The sequence below is a fragment of the Python bivittatus genome, unplaced genomic scaffold (genome assembly GCF_059951505.1).
Source record: "Python bivittatus isolate LINGU-HERP-01145 unplaced genomic scaffold, Pbiv_v1 ctg000020_np1212, whole genome shotgun sequence".
NCBI classification, from domain to species: domain Eukaryota; kingdom Metazoa; phylum Chordata; class Lepidosauria; order Squamata; family Pythonidae; genus Python; species Python bivittatus.
Window position 1 is genome coordinate 70,219,739 of NW_028277030.1, and position 18,436 is coordinate 70,238,174.

An 18,436-nucleotide genomic window follows, 5' to 3' on the forward strand; every position below is an offset into this window, starting at 1 on the left:
AGGAGAGCATTATTGCTCCCTATTTCCAGAAGGGGAGCTACATTAAACTCTTGGATAAGCGCTAGATGGCAGACAGCATACCTAAAACTCTGAATTCTGCCGTCATCTAGCGACTGCCACATTTTAAGATTATTATTAGCCTTCAGCTACATCCGCCTTCTGCAGAAATCAACTGGGAAAGCCCGGGGCGGGGGGGGACGCGAGTGCTCTCCCTGGCCACGCCCCTTCTTGATTTGCATCGGAGGCTTCGGACTCCAGAAGAATCCTGAATTAGAATCGAACAACGGTGACCTTAGCCGGAAGGACCGTGCTTGAGCAGAATATCCGGTTGCCGCTCTAGGCAGCGGAGATGGGAGAGCTGTCGATGGTGTTCGCGCGCTTTGTGATGTTTTATTGTGTCGCGGAGATTCGGCGGCCTGGAAACCCGGAACCGTCAGAAGAAGCGGCGACGACGGCTCAACGACTGTGGGTCGCTCAGCGGCCGGGTCTGATTGGAAGCCGTTGAGCAAGAGGAGGCGAAAAGACCGTCGGGTTGTACGTCAGTAACGGTCTTCGTGCCGCGAACCGTTGCACGCGAGCCTACGGGGGAAGAAGCGCTGGGGTGGGTTTTTTCCCTTTCCGTTTCGCATCTTAGGATCAAGGAAGAGCTAAGGAGGTGGGGAAAGGAAGGAAGGCAGGCTTCTGCGCCCAAGAAGGGCCTAAGAGTGGGTTCGGTGGAAAGGGGGCCGCTTCTTGTTCTCCCTCCTCCCCTCCCTCCGCATCTGCTCCAGCTTTCACCATCTTTCTTCCGTTTCGGCTGCACGCAGAACCGAGCGGGAATCCAGCGCCATAAGCCAGCCGTCCCCAACGCAGTGTGCCCTTGTGTAACAGCCATGCTGGCAGGGACGATGATGAGAGTTGTAGCCCAAGAAATCTGGACGATACCAGGTTGGGAAAGCCTGCCTTAGTCGTCCTCCCTGGGAAACACGGCCAAGAGGAGGAGGAAACAGCGTCCTCCGCAGGCACTTGTCTGTTTCCTGGCAACCTCTGTGACTCACATTAATAAAAAGTAAATAAGATGAAGGCCCTCCTTTTCACCACTGCCGTTCTTTCTCATACTCGCTCGGTGGCCTTGCCTCTTGGGGTCGGAGGGTGAAATGGATCTGTGCAGAGATCCAGTTTTGTTCTTTGTAGGGTTGCCTCTGTAGACGCCCAGATTTGTATCCTGCCGCTGGGACAGATGGTTTCATAATATCAAGCATCTTTTTCTAAGAGAGGCTTTGTTATATATAACTTCCTTTAATAGAGCCTGGATACAGCTATCCATGTTGTGGTGACTTCTAGACTGCCCTATTGTAATATGATAAATGTAGGACTTCTTCTAAAGAAACTCCAGTTAATAGAAAATACAGCTGTTAGGTAACCTGGATTGATAGAGAACATCCCATCACTTCTTAAATAGCTACATTTATTCTGTACCATCACAATGTTCAATAGCTATTATTTCTTGTGTCCTGTAGTTTTAATCAGTTGCCATTTGTGTCTCATTGTCCTCTGATGTTGTGTCGATGGTGACCTGAGACAGCCTTTTTGACCAGGCAGCCAGACATTTGTTGCATTTTGAATTATTTTTCTATTTGCTCTGGCATTTCAGCAGTCTGAAGAGTAAATTTTAATTCCTGTTTTATGATTTAGTCATGCTTATTGGGCCAATGCAGCTATTTGTCTCCCCGGTCTTACTATTAACTTGTTTTCAACTGCTTTTTTTTCTGAGAATGTATATTAAAAATCAGATTATTAATTGCATGTAATCATTCAGAAAAACATGATTGCAATTAAAATGAAAAATGAGCATTCCCCCCCCCCCTCAGAAAACCCACTAAGAACTGAATCTGGAGTCCATAGAACAGAGTGGGGAAAATGGAATGAATTAAAATGAGTTTCAGGTTGAGGAAGGTTGGCATATTGTATTCTAGAAGACAATCAGGGATAATAGATGTGCTCTGTGAAACACACATTTTCTCCCCTTCATAAATCTGGAATGCCTCATTTTTTAGGAGCTCTAGTTAATGTTAATGATTATTGGGAAATCTCTTAGAATGCAAGAAAACTTTTCTTCAATCCATATCAGTCACCTTCTCCTATATGCTTTCTGTTATGAAAAAGCAAGGCTTGAGCTATTCTGGAATTGGGCTGTGTATAAGATGCATTCTGAAATTGGGATCTCTATAATCAAGTTTATATCCTTCAATCAAATTTCCTCCCTCAGATAATATTGTGAAATAGAATTAAATGCCTCACATTAGATACCTTGTATTTTGTTCACCTTGTCTTGAACTCTTGGAATTATCTCTGTAGAGCACTTAAACTATAATACAATATTGAGGTTTAGAGCTAGATGAGGTGAATATACAACAAGATCTTGGTAGCCTTGAGCTATTGTATTAGGTAGAGGGGAGTTTACACAACTGCTTCTGTCTCTGTACTCCTTTAGTATTGGGTGACAACAGGACAAAACAAGTGAATTCTATTTTGCCACTCTCAACCCATTTGAAATTATATTTATCAATGGAGCGTTCGTTATGAAACTCATATAATCAGAGTCAGTTCTTAAGCTTGCTATAACTATTGCAGAAATGCATGTCAATCATTAAAGGAAGGGATTGGTGCCTTTAGAATACTCAGGCCTTAAAAATTATTAAAAAGTAACTGTGATGAATATTTTTAATTGGAGGAGAGGGGTAATATTGTAGATGAACTTTGAATATATTCCAGAGCATCCAGCCCTTTGAATCTTGCTGGAACTTATTACATGCCTCTTTCTCCATCTACACTTCTGAAATCTGTGATAGTATCCTAGAGAAAAAAATGCAGAAATATTTTTTATGAATCTGTGAGTGTGTAATTAAGGAACTTGTGTATATGTTCACACATATCTGAGCTCAGGAAGAGATCACTGCATTTGGTGGGAAATGAAATATCTTTAGTGGACAGCTGCTAGCTGACTTGCAGAAAGTACTTTCAGGAAATAGATATCCAGAACTTGTGTAGGCTTCCTGTATCATCCTTTCCTCCACCATCCTTTTTTCTCTCAGTTCCCCAGCCACTATGTTGAACTACCAGCTGGTCTTTTTCCCAGTTGCACTTTTGAGATAAAATTAAAGGTGTGAACAGTGTGTTAGCCATCAATTGTTACTGAATTGCAACTCCCACTGTTCCTCAGCATTGACTAAGGGTGATAGGAATTAGATTTCAGAGATCCATAACATTTTTATTTTTCACTCTTGCTTGTAATTTAAGTTCAACTAGTTAAGGAATGGTTGAAGGTTTCCCTGATTCAGATACTTCAGACCTTGCTTAGACCTTGCTTATGGCTGAAAAATAATTTTCAGAAGTTTAATCTTAGGTAGGATAATTTTAAAGGATGCAAATTATACTGTTAACTTGCATTAAATTTTGGTGTGCTCTTAGATTCTTCCTTAATGATAATTTAAGACAACTACTTGATTAGTAGATCTCACCCTTTCCTGGAAGAAGAAGACAATGCAGTTCCAGTTTTCATTCCTCCCATCTGTACTTTTGTTCTGCAGTAACTTTGGGCATGATGCCATCCACTATGAGCAAGCTCCAATTAAGTCCAAATGCAGTGGCACAGTTCCTTCAGCATAGAACAAAAAAATATATATACATTTCATACTTGGAGTAAAATATATTTCATAATTAAAAAGATATACTGCATGGAAATATTAAATTTCACAATGTATTTCTCTCTACCATCATGTTCGCAGGAGGCAGGAAAAACAGTAACAATTCAGTTAGGTTTCTGTCTCCCAGATTCCTATGACTTGCAAACAGAGTATAAATTCAGGATCGTAAGTCTAAATGACTAAGGATCATGTTTATCTCATGCAGGAAAAGTGTTTTAAGAGCTGGTGATGATACACCTGAAAAATATCTGTGTTAGTATAAATAAAAATCTGAAGCAAACAAAACTTTTTTCCAGGATTATGAAAATAGGTTTACTGCTAATTAATAAAGAAAACAATTTGGTTATGAACATCATTTATGTTTAGTAAAGTCTCACTAGGAATAAATAAAAAATTTCCAAAAATGTACTAAATTAATTAATGAAAGGAAAATTATAGGTGAAGCAATATGAATTTCAAACAGTTGTAATAATAAAAAGGTTGAAAAACAAAAAGCCTTGGAAAATTAAATTATAAATAAAACAATTCCAAGGCTAACCCTGTTGTTTGAAAATGTTCTAGTGCATTTTGCATGATGATGGTATGTTAAACAGCTTTGGTTGGCTGAAAAATCAATCACATTAACTTTATTATCTTTGCATTAGATGGATATCAAATGTCCTTAGATCAAACTGTTGTAAAAATATTCTGATCAAATCAGAGAGATTTTTGTAACTTGGACATTCACATGTATGTATGTATGTGTGTGTGTGTGTGTGTGTATATATATATATATATATATATATATATATATAATGTGTCTATCAGGAAGATACTGTTTTCAAAATTAGGTCTTCATTTTGGGAATTAAAACATACTGATATACGTTTTGATAGATAACTGTTTAATTAATATATCTTACCCTCAGGATGTGACCTTTCATGGTATGGTGGTGGGAATCTCTGTTTTAAATCACCCCAATGGATGCAGAGAGTGATGTTGCATTGGATATTCTAATCACAAATGTGGTCTGTGTCTTCCGAACAAGATGTCATTTAAATTTGCGAAAGATTGCATTGGAGGGAGCAAATGTAATATACAAGCGTGACGTTGGGGTAAGTAACTTAACACTTTAATTTTGGAGTTCTCTCACATTTTGTTGGAAACTCTAAACAGCAAAACATTTCAGATATTTTACCTGTAATAAGGATGAAAGAAATGTTTTACAGTGTATCGATAGTAAGTGTCGATAGTAAAGACATACATCCCATTACTGATACAGCAACTTTGAGAAAGCAGCATGAAGTGCTAATGTATCTAGAATGTACTGAACTTTGTATAGTGTTACTTTTGAAGATGGTTCAAAACAGCTTCTGTAGAATATGGACATTCAAATATCAGAGGGTGGTTGGAATAGATGACGTCTGTGGTGTATTTTCTACTAGTACGTTTACGAGTTCAATCAAAATTGCAGTAATTAAACTGCTAACCTGTTCCCGGTATTTGAAGCTACTGCACCAGTGCTGAAAGACCTAATTTTTTACTGGAAACATTTATGGTTTTGACTTTAAAACCCAAAATGGCTTGGATCCTGATCATTTTAGAGGCTGCCTATCAATATGAACTTGCCTAAACATGATGTTCAGCAGAAAAGGGCTTTCTAAAGAAACAATACTTTTCCTCTACAGCCAGGCCTTTTTAGTTTGAGGTAGTTAATGATCATATGGTTTGTCAGATTTTAATTGTTAATGTTGCATTGTATATACAAGTATACAAAAATGTTTAAATATGTAACATTTCAAGCTCAAAATTGTTTTGTGTTTGAAATAGATCCACTCTTACCAGAAGTGTTCCAACAGTGTTCTGACCACTCTGGAACTATTCCAAGGGTGAAAAAGCCATAATCAGAAGAGTATTGGAATACTTCTGGTAAGACTGGAACAGTAGTTTTGAATTCAAAACAGCAGTTATTTCAAACTTGAGCATTCTATTTCAAATTTGAGATGTTTTGCACACCTCTAGTGTGTATAGTAAAAAAAAAAAAAATCACTATGCTGGTTCTTACCCTTAAAACTTTCAGTAGTTTAGGCCAGATTGCTTGAAAGACTGTCTCCATTTCATCAACCTTCCTGCAATTCAGGGCCAGGAATGAAGGCTCTCTTGCCATACTTGGAGAGATATTGAGTGGCTAAAATAAGAGAGGGAGATTTTTCTACAGTAGTTCCACATGCATGGAATATCTTGCTATCTGGGGTACATCAGGCACCATCATTACCAGCTTTCTGAACATCTGAAAGTTTCATTTATTTATACCCTGAAACAGTCTAGCTGGTCTTCTAGTTGGAATAGATGTTGATTTTAGTATTATGAAAGGTGTTTTAACTTCTGAATTGTGTTATTTACTGTTGTTTTAAAAGGGGGTAGCATAGGGGAAAAGACCTAAAACAAGGATTTTAACTATGATTTGTTTATATTGGCTGCAGAATTCAATTTCTGATATATAATTACTTCTGGTAAGTTTAAAAAAATTCAGGGCTGATGAAGATTAGATGGTTATCTATATGGCTAATACTTTATTCACATGGATTGCTTATATAACTAGAATTCTGTCCACAAGTAACCAGTAATGAGGTAACATGTTTGCAAGTAAAAGTTGTTTTGTTAGTAAAGCTAACATCATGCTTGAACTATATTATTAACAGTTTTCACTACATGTTATCTCAGTTGCTTAAAATAAGGATTATTGGAGATTCAAGAGCTGAAACAATTTTGATTAAAAATACTTTGAGAAGGGGTATAAGTTTGTTGCTATGTTGGGGTTCAGACTTTTCTAGGTTTCTCTTGTGGTATAGTTGCATACTGCCTATCCAAAAGTTGAAAATAAAGATAACAGTTTATCACAGGCTTCCCCAGCCTATTACCTTTTTGATGTATTAGATTTCAGCAGTCATCTTCTGTCAGCTGTAATGTAAAATAAATGCCTAAAATCTTATATTGAAGTTAATTGTTTAAAAAACAAAAATAAAAATAACACTATGCTCTAATCTGGAACATTTTAGAGTAGTTTTTTCCCCAGAATAGAGTAGCTCAGAAGTAAAACTTAAATGTTGAATCTTTCTAAAATGATAGCACGTAGATCTGTTTTTAGGTTTTTCAATTTGATTTTTTTCCTGATTGATTTCAGAAAGTATTAATGAAGCTTAGGAAACCCAGGATTACAGCAACAATTTGGTCCTCAGGGAAAGTAATTTGCACAGGAGCTACAAGGTATACTTCATCTGTATTTTTATTGCTTGCTTTTTGATGAAATCATTTATGTATTAGTTATCCTTAATTGCATAATCCCTTGACTAGTTGTTTGTTTGTTCCCAACTTCAGTGAAGAAGAAGCAAAATTTGGTGCCAGACGATTAGCCCGTAGTCTTCAGAAACTAGGTTTTCAGGTAATTTTTCTATTGAAATAAATATATTCTGATTTATTAGTCAACTGTGACACCTCTGTTCTTATCCTCATTCAGGGACTTTCTCATTCGATCTGTTTCTAGAAAGCCAGCTGGCTATGCTCACCACCGAGCAGGTTTCATTAATCTGCTCACCAGCGATAACAGCCCTTTCCCTCTCTGATGAATGCCTGTGCATTCCAGCCAAAATACCACAAAATAAAATGGGGCCAAAGAACAGAAAGCACTTCCTTTGTCTTTTGTGGGTGTCTTTTGTGATTTTATATTCTCTCACTGCAGAAGCTCTCGTCTTTACTTCTACCTTTTGCAAAAATCTCCATGCAAAGGGAGATACAAACTTTTTTCTACAGAATCTACAATTGGGTTTTCCTTTGATTTCATCAATTGTTTTGTAGAGGGAGAGTTTCTCTCCCATTGGCTCAATAGTTGCAAAAAATACCCAGCCTCCTTTCTATAAGAAAAGTAGTAGTTTCTTTTGTAAGCAACAGAATACAAATAGAATTGAAGAAACACCAAGGCTCAATGTGCATTTCCTGCAAAAACCCAGTGTTGAGAGCAAGTCTCCTCCCATCCCCATGTTCTCTACTACAGAACATGGGAAGGGAGTGTTTGGTGTCTATTTTAGATATTGGCTTGCTAGCTTTCATACAGCACCACAAAGAGTTGATGTACCCAGTTCTTCATTAAATCAGACTTCGGGGAAAATGTTGTCCCATACACTTGAAATTGATATCAGTTGATTCAGGATTGCAAGAAGTAACCTGACTGAAGTAGATGATTGGATCATAAAAATACTACCATCAATTAACATTATTTTTTTCAAGAATGCTGCATTTTGTTTTTGCTGGTTTGTATTTTATTACTTTGCTAATACATCAATAATAAAAAGTTTGGTCAGTTACCAATACTGATCTTGCTCATTATAAATCCAAGTGTAAATAAATAATTGAAAGGGGGATGTATAATTTATTTGCAATAAAATAACAATGTGTTCAATTTGACATCATATAATTCCAAAAAGGGTGAAAACCTCGCTTGTAAATAGAATTTAATCATAGGATTCAGACATCAGTTAAAATAGTCCTGTGTGGATGCAGGGATGTCTGTGTGTTTTAAGTAACAAAATGCATTCTTTCCCAGAAAGTACAGTAGGATGCGGGGCACTGTCCTGACAATATAGTTTATCTTAAAAATAATCTAAATCAGTGTTTCTCAATCTCAGCAACTTTAAGATGTGTGGACTTCAATTCCTATGCTGGCTGGGGGAATTCTGGGATTTGAAGTCCACACATCTTAAAGTTGCTGAGATTGAGAAAAACTGATCTAAATGATGCTCTTTGTAGGTGCGGTATCTCATACATGTGACATACAGAGACTATGACAATCCCCCCCCCCAATAATTGGTTGGTGCTGGTTCATATATTGTCATTATCTTATGTAGGAATAAATGGGCAGAAGTGCTATTTTGTGTTTATAGCATTCTGGAATGGTCCCTTCTACAGTACTAGTAATTAGAAGAACTGAAACATGAGGATTTTAGGGACTTGATTAATGCCACTTCACTCCATTATGGTTCCTGCCTAACACTGTTTTCAAGTGATGCAGCTATCTTTTGAAAAGCGGGAGCTTGGTTCCTTATTTTTTTTAGCCAAGGGAGATCAAATACATCTAAGAGCAAAATGGGGGAATAGAATTACTCCTTTTAAAAGATAGCAGCTACAAGTTCAATATTTTCTAATAAAGTTTGTTTTCTGTGAAACAGGAATATGATTAAAAGGACAATTTTAGAATATTTCTCAATTTTTAGGAACATTGGTAATTCTTAATCAAATGATGTAAAGCTGATTACTTGAAATAATGTTCTATCAACTAAAATATATTAGCATCTTTTCTGAAAAAGGTCTTATGTTAAAAAGCACATTCTAGCCACAGTTACAGGAAACAACTGGTAGCTTCTTAGAAATGAGACAAAAATGTATATAAGCCCTTTTTCTCAGATTTAAAAGTTTTCTAATAATTCTATCTCCACATGTTCTTTTTCCTTCAAAAAGGTGATTTTTACAGATTTTAAAGTTGTCAATGTTTTAGCAGTATGCAACATGCCGTTTGAAGTCAGATTGCCAGAATTTACAAAAAACAACCGACCCCATGCCAGGTATAGTCCAATTTAAAAGTATTATTGTACTATACAAATTAAATTTATTTTAATTTGAATAGTACAAATTAAATTATTTTATATTTTTATTTTAGGATTTATTTTTGAAATACATTTTGCTTATTTATTTCCTAGTTATGAACCAGAGCTTCATCCTGCAGTGTGCTACAGAATAAAATCACTTAGAGCTACTTTACAGATTTTTTCAACAGGAAGTATCACAGTTACAGGTACTCATCTTTTTGTGAATAAATAACTTCCTTAATGATGGGACCTCAGCCAGTTAAAAATAAAGATAGCTGTATAACCATGAAACAATACTCCTAGTGGGTGCTACCTTTATTAAGACCAAACAATGTGCTACAAAACAGTGCAAAAACCCGAGTTCAGTAGAACTCTTCACTAGGCAAGATATTAAACGTAACTGGTGTTGCAGTGGACGGGTGGGAGCGGACAGCTAAAAACTGGTCAAATGTGTTTATGAGTGCTAGATCTAATTCCAAGATGGTAGTTTGTAGATTGAATTAATCCCTAACGACTTCTCTGCCCCCTTCTCTGAAAATATAAAGTCTCACTATACTTCAGATCTCTTGCATTGAATAAAACATAGCTTATGGCTAGGTAGAGAACAGGAATAAAGGGAAACAAGGTAGACTTTATACAAGCAAAACTACAGATTTTATAGATTGTGTGGTTGGCAAAAACAAAAGCGTTTCACATCTGAGTATTATGCTCTTACTTAAGAGAAGAAGCTATAAAAATGTGGAGTGGCTATTTTTGTGGTACAAAATAACCATACTGTGATAGTAGACTCCATCTCCTATAGTTCTTATAGCATTATTAGATGCATAAGTAGCAATTCTAGTCTGTAGGACTACATAAAAACCCATAGTAGGCAATATTTTAGAATTGACCAAAATATTAGAAAAGAGTACATGAACTGCCATATTTTTGTTTTTAAACAAAATTTATGTCCAAGTGTAGATTCTACATTATTGTTTTTGTAGGAGATCACATCACACTTGTGTGTTTCCCCATTAAAATGGTATCAGCATTCCTGTGTGACAAGTGGCATTTGACTGAAATCAGTCAAATTAAATTCAGTTAGATTGAAAGTCAAATAGATTGAAATTAGATTAAAAATCTAACAGATAAAAACAGGAACTGAATTATAATTGAGTAAGATCAGTTAATTTGTCACCATTAGGCATTTCAGGTATTAAATTCAGTAGCCATCCATAAATCAATTATTTTAACTGAGAAAAAAACTATATTCTTAGTACTTAGGCTATAGCTTAGTTAGGCCTCCAATTTAATTACAAGCACACAGGGAGTGATTTTTTTATCAGGAATGTAACACATGATGGAGGAAGGCTTATATCTTCCTTTCGTTCTGTTTGTGACTTAAAACACTTTAAGGGTAACTATCCCATTGTACCAATGGGAACATTCTCCTTTTTATATTTTAGCCACTCTGGGGAAGTAACAATTTTGTTCTGTCTTGCTGAGGAGAGAAGAAATAAGACTTCCATTCTTACATGTTGTGATCCCAGTGAAGATTTTCTGGACTTATAATTGAAGAAAAATAAGATAAATAGTTATATTAAGGTCTAATTTGAGTTGGAGTGTTGGGTGGCCATTGATGATATCAGGTAATTTAACAATATAAAGTGCAAGAAGCAAATTTTGAGAAAAGAAATCAATTGCTGAATTTGCACTTTTTCCTACTGTTTTGGGTTTATGATATAGCTATGTGAGAAGAACAGAGATCAGTCTAGGATGTATATGGATGTGTGTGATGTGTAATTTAATTAATGTTTTTAGACTAGTTTTGAAGGGACTTTCTGCTTCAGTAGTATTACTTGGAATTGTTCACTTTTAGAATATTGGGGAAAAAATTGTTGTAAGTATTAAGTTCCACTAACAAAGTTTAAGGGCTTCAGAGGTTTGTTTATATCTGTTCTGAGTCTTTTTTTTTCTGTTTATTCTTAGGGCCAAATGTAAAGGCTGTTGCCACTGCAGTGGAACAGATCTATCCATTTGTGTTTGAGAGCAGGAAAGAAATTTTATAATTTGCCACTTCATGGTTAGGTGGACTAACCAAGCACCTTTTATAAGACTGCTGCATTGGACTTAAAGCAAAAAAAAAAAAAAAGGGGGTAAGGAAAAAAGGATAACTGGACCAAGACAGCTGAGGAGGTACAAACTCTTGGCCACAGTGATAAACTCCAGTCCCTTTTGGATTTTATTTTGAACAGTGTGTATTGTAAAAACAAAAGTTTACAAAAAAAGAAAAAAATGAAATTGCTGCTTTTTACAAGACATTCTATTTATTTCTGCAGTGATTTCTGTGTTCATAAGCAGAATTGTCATGATATGCACTAACCTTGGAAATACTTCTTTAGGTTGAGCTTGTGTTTTTATTTGTTAATAGTCTTTTACATTTTTGTATGCTGACTGTTGGGCACCAAAGAAGCTGTAGACATTTACCTTTTTCACCTGACAAACATGCACAAATAAAAGTCTGCGAAACCTTCCTTCATACCTGTTCTGTTACATTCCTTTTCCCTTTTCTATTAACAATTGTATATTGGCAAAGTAACTAAAGCATTATTAGTGTAATCTTTTGTTCATTTTCTGTTCCAGTTTTAGTGTGTGTGTGTGTAAAGTGGTCAATAGCAGACTAGGTTCTAGTGAATGACAGATACATATGTGTACAAAGGACAGACTCTGGTTTTTCTGCAATATATTTGTAAGTAAATGCAGAGGTTGGCTGATCTCTTTCTGCTTTGCTCAGTAAGGGCACATTCTGGATCATAACAGATTTTAATGAACATTGTATTCAGTAAAGATAGAAGTACCATTATAGCACTTGATGTTAGTAAAATCAGCTTACTGTGTCCATAATCCAGATACAGTTTTGGTTGGTTTTTTAAAACTGCTGTGAATTACTTCCATTGACTAATGTTATTTTTCAGGAAAAAGTTAATTGATGTAGACCTTAGCTACTTCTAAAGAATTGTCCACACTTGCCAAATATTGCTATAGTACTTCATTTTTTTTTTTTATTCTAACATGTAAGAAAGCTTGGCTTTGACATGTAATCTTGGGACTCAAAAAGCCAATGTTGAGTCTCTCAGTACATGTGCATTTGGTACAGATGAGTGGTATTAGAAAATCTTAATTGGAATGAAGATGCTACTCTCACCATATACAATAAATATGTAAAAATGCAGATGTCTCTTTTTCATATCTAAGCCTCAAACATGAATAAATGTTGATATGAATATGAATATTGCAGATATCATATATTCAGCTCTCAGTTTTGCACTTCAGACTGAAATAAATTCAGCAGAGTCCTGCAGATAAAATCCCACTGAAGGCATATTTTTAAACTATTTTTAAAATACTGTTCAAATGTCATGAGAGAACTTTGGAGGTCTGCTGGGAAAAAGATACATAAATTGTGCTTTGGGAGAGGATACAAATGGACTGACTTTAAATAGAGATTGTGTTACTCCAACCAGAAATTGTGCTAAATATATATTCCTAAAGGCAAATTCACAAGTATTTTCACCAAGAAAGCAGGCTCATCTTTTGAGAGGCATGTAATCACACAGATAAGACATGAAGCAATGATTATGCATATACCTAATAATAATTATAGTGATAGCAACTAGGAATAGCACCCCCATAATCATAAGCTGCTGCTGATCTTTTTTTTTTTTTGGTGCTTTCAAGTCATTGTTGATTCCTGGTGGACTGCCTGGACAAGTTCCTGCAGTTTTCTTGGCAAGATTTTGGAAGTGGTTTGCCATGGTCTGCTTCCTAGGGCTGAGAGGGCATGACTCACCCAAGGTTACCCAGCTGGCTTTGTACCTAAGACGGAACTAGAAGTCACGGTCTCCTGGTTTCTAGTTCAGTGCTTGAACCACTACACCAAACTGGCTCTCACCTCTAATCATCTAGTATTCACAATGAGTTGGAGTGCATTTGTAGTCTACAACTATCAAATTTCAAGTTGATCTGATAGAAGTTGCAATGAGTAAAGCAAGTTAAAAAGCACTAAATATGTATAGATTTACCCTTTGTATTCAGACATACAGTGGAGCAAAAAAGTATTTAGTCAGCCACCAATTGTGCAAGTTCTCCCACTTAAAAAGATGAGAGAGGCCTGTAATTTTCATCATAGGTATACCTCAACTATGAGAGACAAAATGAGAAAAAAAAATCCAGAAAATCACATTGTCTGATTTTTAAAGAATTTATTTGCAAATCATGGTGGAAAATACGTATTTGGTCACCTACAAACAAGCAAGATGTCTGGCTCTCACAGACCTGTAACTACTTCTTTAAGAGGCTCCTCTGTCCTCCACTCGTTACCTGTAGTAATGGCACCTGTTTGACCTTGTTATCAGTATAAAAGACACCTGTCCACAACCTCAAACAGTCACACTCCAAACTCCATTATGGCCAAGACCAAAGAGCTGTTGAAGGACACCAGAAACAAAATTGTAGACTGGGAAGACTAAATCTGCAATAGGCAAGCAGCTTGGTGTGAAGAAATCAACTGTGGGAGCAATAATTAGAAAATGGAAGACATACAAGACCACTGATAATCTCCCTTGATCTGGGGCTCCATGCAAGATCTCACCCCGTGGGGTCAAAATGATCACAGGAATGGTGAGCAAAAATCCCAGAACCACACGGGGGGACCTAGTGAATGACCTGCAGAGAGCTGGGACCAAAGTAACAAAGGCTACCATCAGTAACACACTACGCTGCCAGGGACTCAAATCCTGCAGTGCCAGACGTGTCCCCCTGCTTAAGCCAGTACATGTCCGCGCCCGTCTGAAGTTTGCTAGAGAGCATTTGGATGATCCAGAAGAGGATTGGGAGAATGTCATATGGTCAGATGAAACCAAAGTAGAATGTTTTGGTCTAAACTCAACTCGTCGTGTTTGGAGGAGAGAGAATGCTGAGTTGCATCCAAAGAACACCATACCTACTGTGAAGCATGGGTGTGGAAACATCATGCTTTGGGGCTGTTTTTTGGCAAAGGGACCAGGACGACTGATCCGTGTAAAGGAAAGAATGAATGGGGCCATGTATCGTGAGATTTTGAGTGAACACCTCCTTCCATCAGCAAGGGCATTGAAGATGAAACGTGGCTGGGTCTTTCAGCATGACAATGATCCCAAACACACCGCCCGGGCAATGAAGGAGTGGCTTCATAAGAAGCATTTCAAGGTCCTGGAGTGGCCTAGCCAGTCTCCAGATCTCAACCCCATGGAAAACCTTTGGAGGGAGTTGAAAGTCCGTGTTGCCCAGCGACAGCCCCAAAACATCACTGCTCTAGAGGAGATCTGCATGGAGGAATGGGCCAAAATACCAGCAACAGTGCGTGAACACCTTGTGAAGACTTACAGAAAATGTTTGACCTCTGTCATTGCCAACAAAGGATATATAACAAGTATTGAGATGAACTTTTGATATTGACCAAATACTTATTTTCCACCATGATTTGCAAATAAATTCTTTAAAAATCAGACAATGTGATTTTCTGGATTTTTTCCCCCATTTTGTCTCTCATAGTTGAGGTATACCTATGATGAAAATTACAGGCCTCTCTCATCTTTTTAAGTGGGAGAACTTGCACAACTGGTGGCTGACTGAATACTTCTTTGTCCTACTGTATATTGAGTGTAAACTATTGATGCACTTTATCAATTAACTCACTTCTAATTAACTTACTTCTTTAAAAAAAAAACCCACTTCTAAGGTTTTCCTGCCCCATTAAATAACAGCAGCAACTGTTGATATAGTTATAAGCTAGATGTTATGAAGCATACTGGCTGGGTATTCTGAGAGTTGAAGTCCACACATCTTAAAGTTTTCAAGGTTGAGAAACACTGGTCTAGAGGAAGCGGGAATAAAATGGAGAGAAGTACACCCAAGTATTTTCATACTGCATTAATCTTTCTAGCAACAGCACCTAGGCTGTCTCAAAATGTAATTTTCTAAATTTTTTTACTCTACTTTTAATGTTTTTATTCCAATTAAGAAACATGGTTTAACATATATGTAGTACATTCCTTAAAATGAAATTATGATTACTGTTCTGTTTCTCATATGAATTCATTTGCACAAAAGTGACTTAAATACAATGGTAAAATAGTGGGACTCTGCTGTTCAAAATCAGGGAACATATCAATGATGCATTTTGCTAAACGGGAAAGTTGTTGCATGCGGGCATCATAACTATGTGGAAAGAAACTCAGAAAAGCACAGAAAACATTCCCATAAAAATAAAGTCCAAATTGATATAGCTGATATTTAGCAGTCAGCAGTTTGAAAACGTAGACTTGTAAAATGAGGTAGGAACTGTTCTTTGCCCACCAGAACAGAAGACCAGGGATATTTTTCCATTGATTGGACTCACACATTGTGCTAAGCCATGGTTTGTTTTAGACCTTGTTTTTCAAGAAACCACAGTAGCCTGGTTTGCATATAACTCTAAGCCATAAACCATGGTTTGCAGGCCACAGTGGTGCAGTTCACACTATATACTAAGCCAAAATTAAAATAGACTATGTTATCATTTTAGTGCAATATGTGAATGCAGCCAGTGATCTGCATCACTGCATCCATAGGCCTTTGGATCTTCTTTGCACAGGTTATCACATATTTTATCACCACACTGACAAGTTCAACTGTGTGTGTGTGTACATACATACATGTACCTAGATACATACACATACATGCATACTCACCTGCTGGTACATTATGCTACTAGTGCTTACATGGATTATCAGTTTGGTAGGGGAACAAAGATGATGAGCAGCAGTAATGGACTACGAGCTGCTTTAGGTTACAAGTAGCTGATTCATAATGCCTACCTGCTAACATTAAAACATTTCAAATATTCATTGTCTTTTCCCATCCAAAGTTAAAAGAAACCAGATGTTTCAAGACTATAGCAATACTATAGCAATGATTTCATTTCTTAATCTGAAAAGTGAGTAGGAAAAAAACATAAAAATTAAGTCTTCATGGATTCAACACAAAAGTGGGCAACTCACCAACTCTGCAGGTAGTTTGATGTAGTCTGCCATAGGTGCTGAACAACCCTGCCCTCCATCATGTTATCACTTGCCATGTCCAGAAATGCTTTCACACAGAGAATCACTGGGCCATTCAGGAAGAGGACCTTGGAGGAAGAGGAAGCGGTGGCGGCAAGTCAAGGCGTGGGAGAGGTTTTCAGACTTCCCTCCTCACTGGTTGTAATGGAGCTGGCAAAATGCTGTTTCTTTCATATGTGAGGGTGCATATCGGTGGGTAAAGCCTCCAATTCAGTGCCTTATGTCACATCTGGGCTTTGAGCCTACTAAGACTGCCCAACCCATATTTAAACAACCATTAAAACAAGACAGTATACTTGAATTTCCTAATATGCTTAAAATTGTGGGAACATACCTGGAGAGGTTTGGGTCATTATTTAAGGCTGATGTAACCTCTACAATCTGTACAATCTACAGCAGATACTCTTTTCAGACATAACAGCAAACCATAGTTCAACAGTACAAGAATACATCTTGAGAAGCCTCAAATTCATATCTGTTCTGCTGGTTCTCGTTCTCCTGTGGTCTGAATGAAAAGGAAACCAGAAGCTCTTACTTCTTGGGTTAAACTAGCCACGGCATATTGCTAGGTCAGAACATTGAAGAGCTGTGTTGACTCAGATCAATGGCTTCTCCAAGCCAGTATTCTTGCACAATAGCCAACCAAATGCCTGCGAAAGGTCAACCCATAGCACACAAGTTCAAAACTTTCCACTATTCAGCTCCATTGGATGACCCTGAATTCAAATAATACAGTACGGCAAACATTTTCTCAACATCCTTTATGATTTTTATCCTTACTTGCCTTTATTCTAAGATACAGTAAAAAGCTTCCATTTTCTCAAAGGAGACTTGGTCAATACCCTTTCCCATTTTGGTTGCCCTGGGCCACACCTTTTCTAGTTCTACTAGACCAACCACAACAAAACACAATTGATCTAAACCATCTGCTTTTGAATAGGGATTTGCTTCAAAAAATATGACTTAAGTTCAATATCACTTAAAATATAAAGAAAAATGTTTAGTTTAAACCACAAATCAGATTTTTCCAGCTCCAAGAAGAAAGGGAAGCTTTCAGACAAGTTTGTGCAAGTAATTCTAAATCACAATTCAGTACTAGATTCAAATTTAACCATAGCTTCTTACATCCAATCTTGCTGTTTGTCCGGATTTAATGGCCTTATAGGTTGCCATAAGCCATACAGGTAGTCCTTGGGTTACAAGGCAATTGGGACTGGAATTTCCATTGCTAAGCAATGTAGTCATGTGACCACATTGCTTAGCAATGGCAATCCCAGCAGTCCTGGTTGCTGTTGTAACCCCAGGACCGCACAGATTGTTAAGTAAGGACCTCATGTGACCGTGACATGGGAAGAGGCGGGAGTACTAGGCAAGAAGGCCGGCAGGTGAAAGTTGCGCATGAGAGCTGCAGGCGGGCAGGTGCCATGGGCAGGTGCCATGGAGCATGAGCAGGCGGGTGCTGTGGGCAGGTGCTATGGAGCATTGGAGGGTGGGCATTGTCGCGGTCAGGTGCTACAAAACTGGTGGAGGCAGGGAAAAAGGCAGGGGGAGCAACTTGTGACCCTCCCTGCCAGCTTCCCCACTGACTTTGCTTGTGGGAAGCCAGCAGGGAAGATTGCAAATGGTGATCACATGACCACAGGACACTGCAACTGACGTAATTGCAAACCGGTTGCCAAGCTCCCAAATGGCAATCATGTGATCATGGAGGCACTGCAATGGCAGAACTTTGAGGACTGGTTCTAAGTACCTCTTGCTCAGTGCTGTCATAACTTTGAACGGTTGCTGAACGAGTGGTCGTAACCCAAGGACTACCTGTATAGCAGTTCATGTGTTTGTGACTTAGCATGAAGCAGTAGTCAGTGTTCTTCCCTTTAAAGGGCTTGGCTAACAGGCCTAAAAAGGATGATTGATTGAGTACAGTTGCACAAGTGTGCTGAGCATGACTAAAATACTTTACACTCTCTAAAAGAGAAGTTTGCACAGATTTCTCATGTTTGTATTATTGACTATG

General features: G+C 37.5%; 1 protein-coding gene across 3 annotated transcripts; it reads left to right on the forward strand.

Moving 5' to 3' along the window:
* The first annotated feature begins 324 nt into the window (after positions 1-324).
* On the forward strand, positions 325-11,439 carry TBPL1 (TATA-box binding protein like 1). Of its 3 annotated transcripts, XR_003084409.2 has the most exons (8): positions 325-601; positions 4,594-4,780; positions 6,850-6,932; positions 7,044-7,107; positions 9,177-9,280; positions 9,416-9,510; positions 10,750-10,932; positions 11,273-11,439. XR_003084409.2 is itself a non-coding variant. In XM_025164930.2 (7 exons), exons 2-7 carry the CDS (start codon positions 4,646-4,648, stop codon positions 10,764-10,766), a joined length of 498 nt encoding a protein of 165 aa, XP_025020698.1. In that variant the 5' UTR covers positions 325-601; positions 4,594-4,645; the 3' UTR covers positions 10,767-11,266. The 3 variants fall into 3 exon arrangements, 2 of the variants coding, with proteins under 2 accessions (XP_025020698.1, XP_007425540.1); XM_025164930.2 differs by lacking the exon at positions 11,273-11,439 and having other exon boundaries at positions 10,750-11,266; XM_007425478.3 differs by lacking the exon at positions 10,750-10,932 and having other exon boundaries at positions 327-601.
* The last annotated feature ends 6,997 nt before the right edge of the window (positions 11,440-18,436 follow it).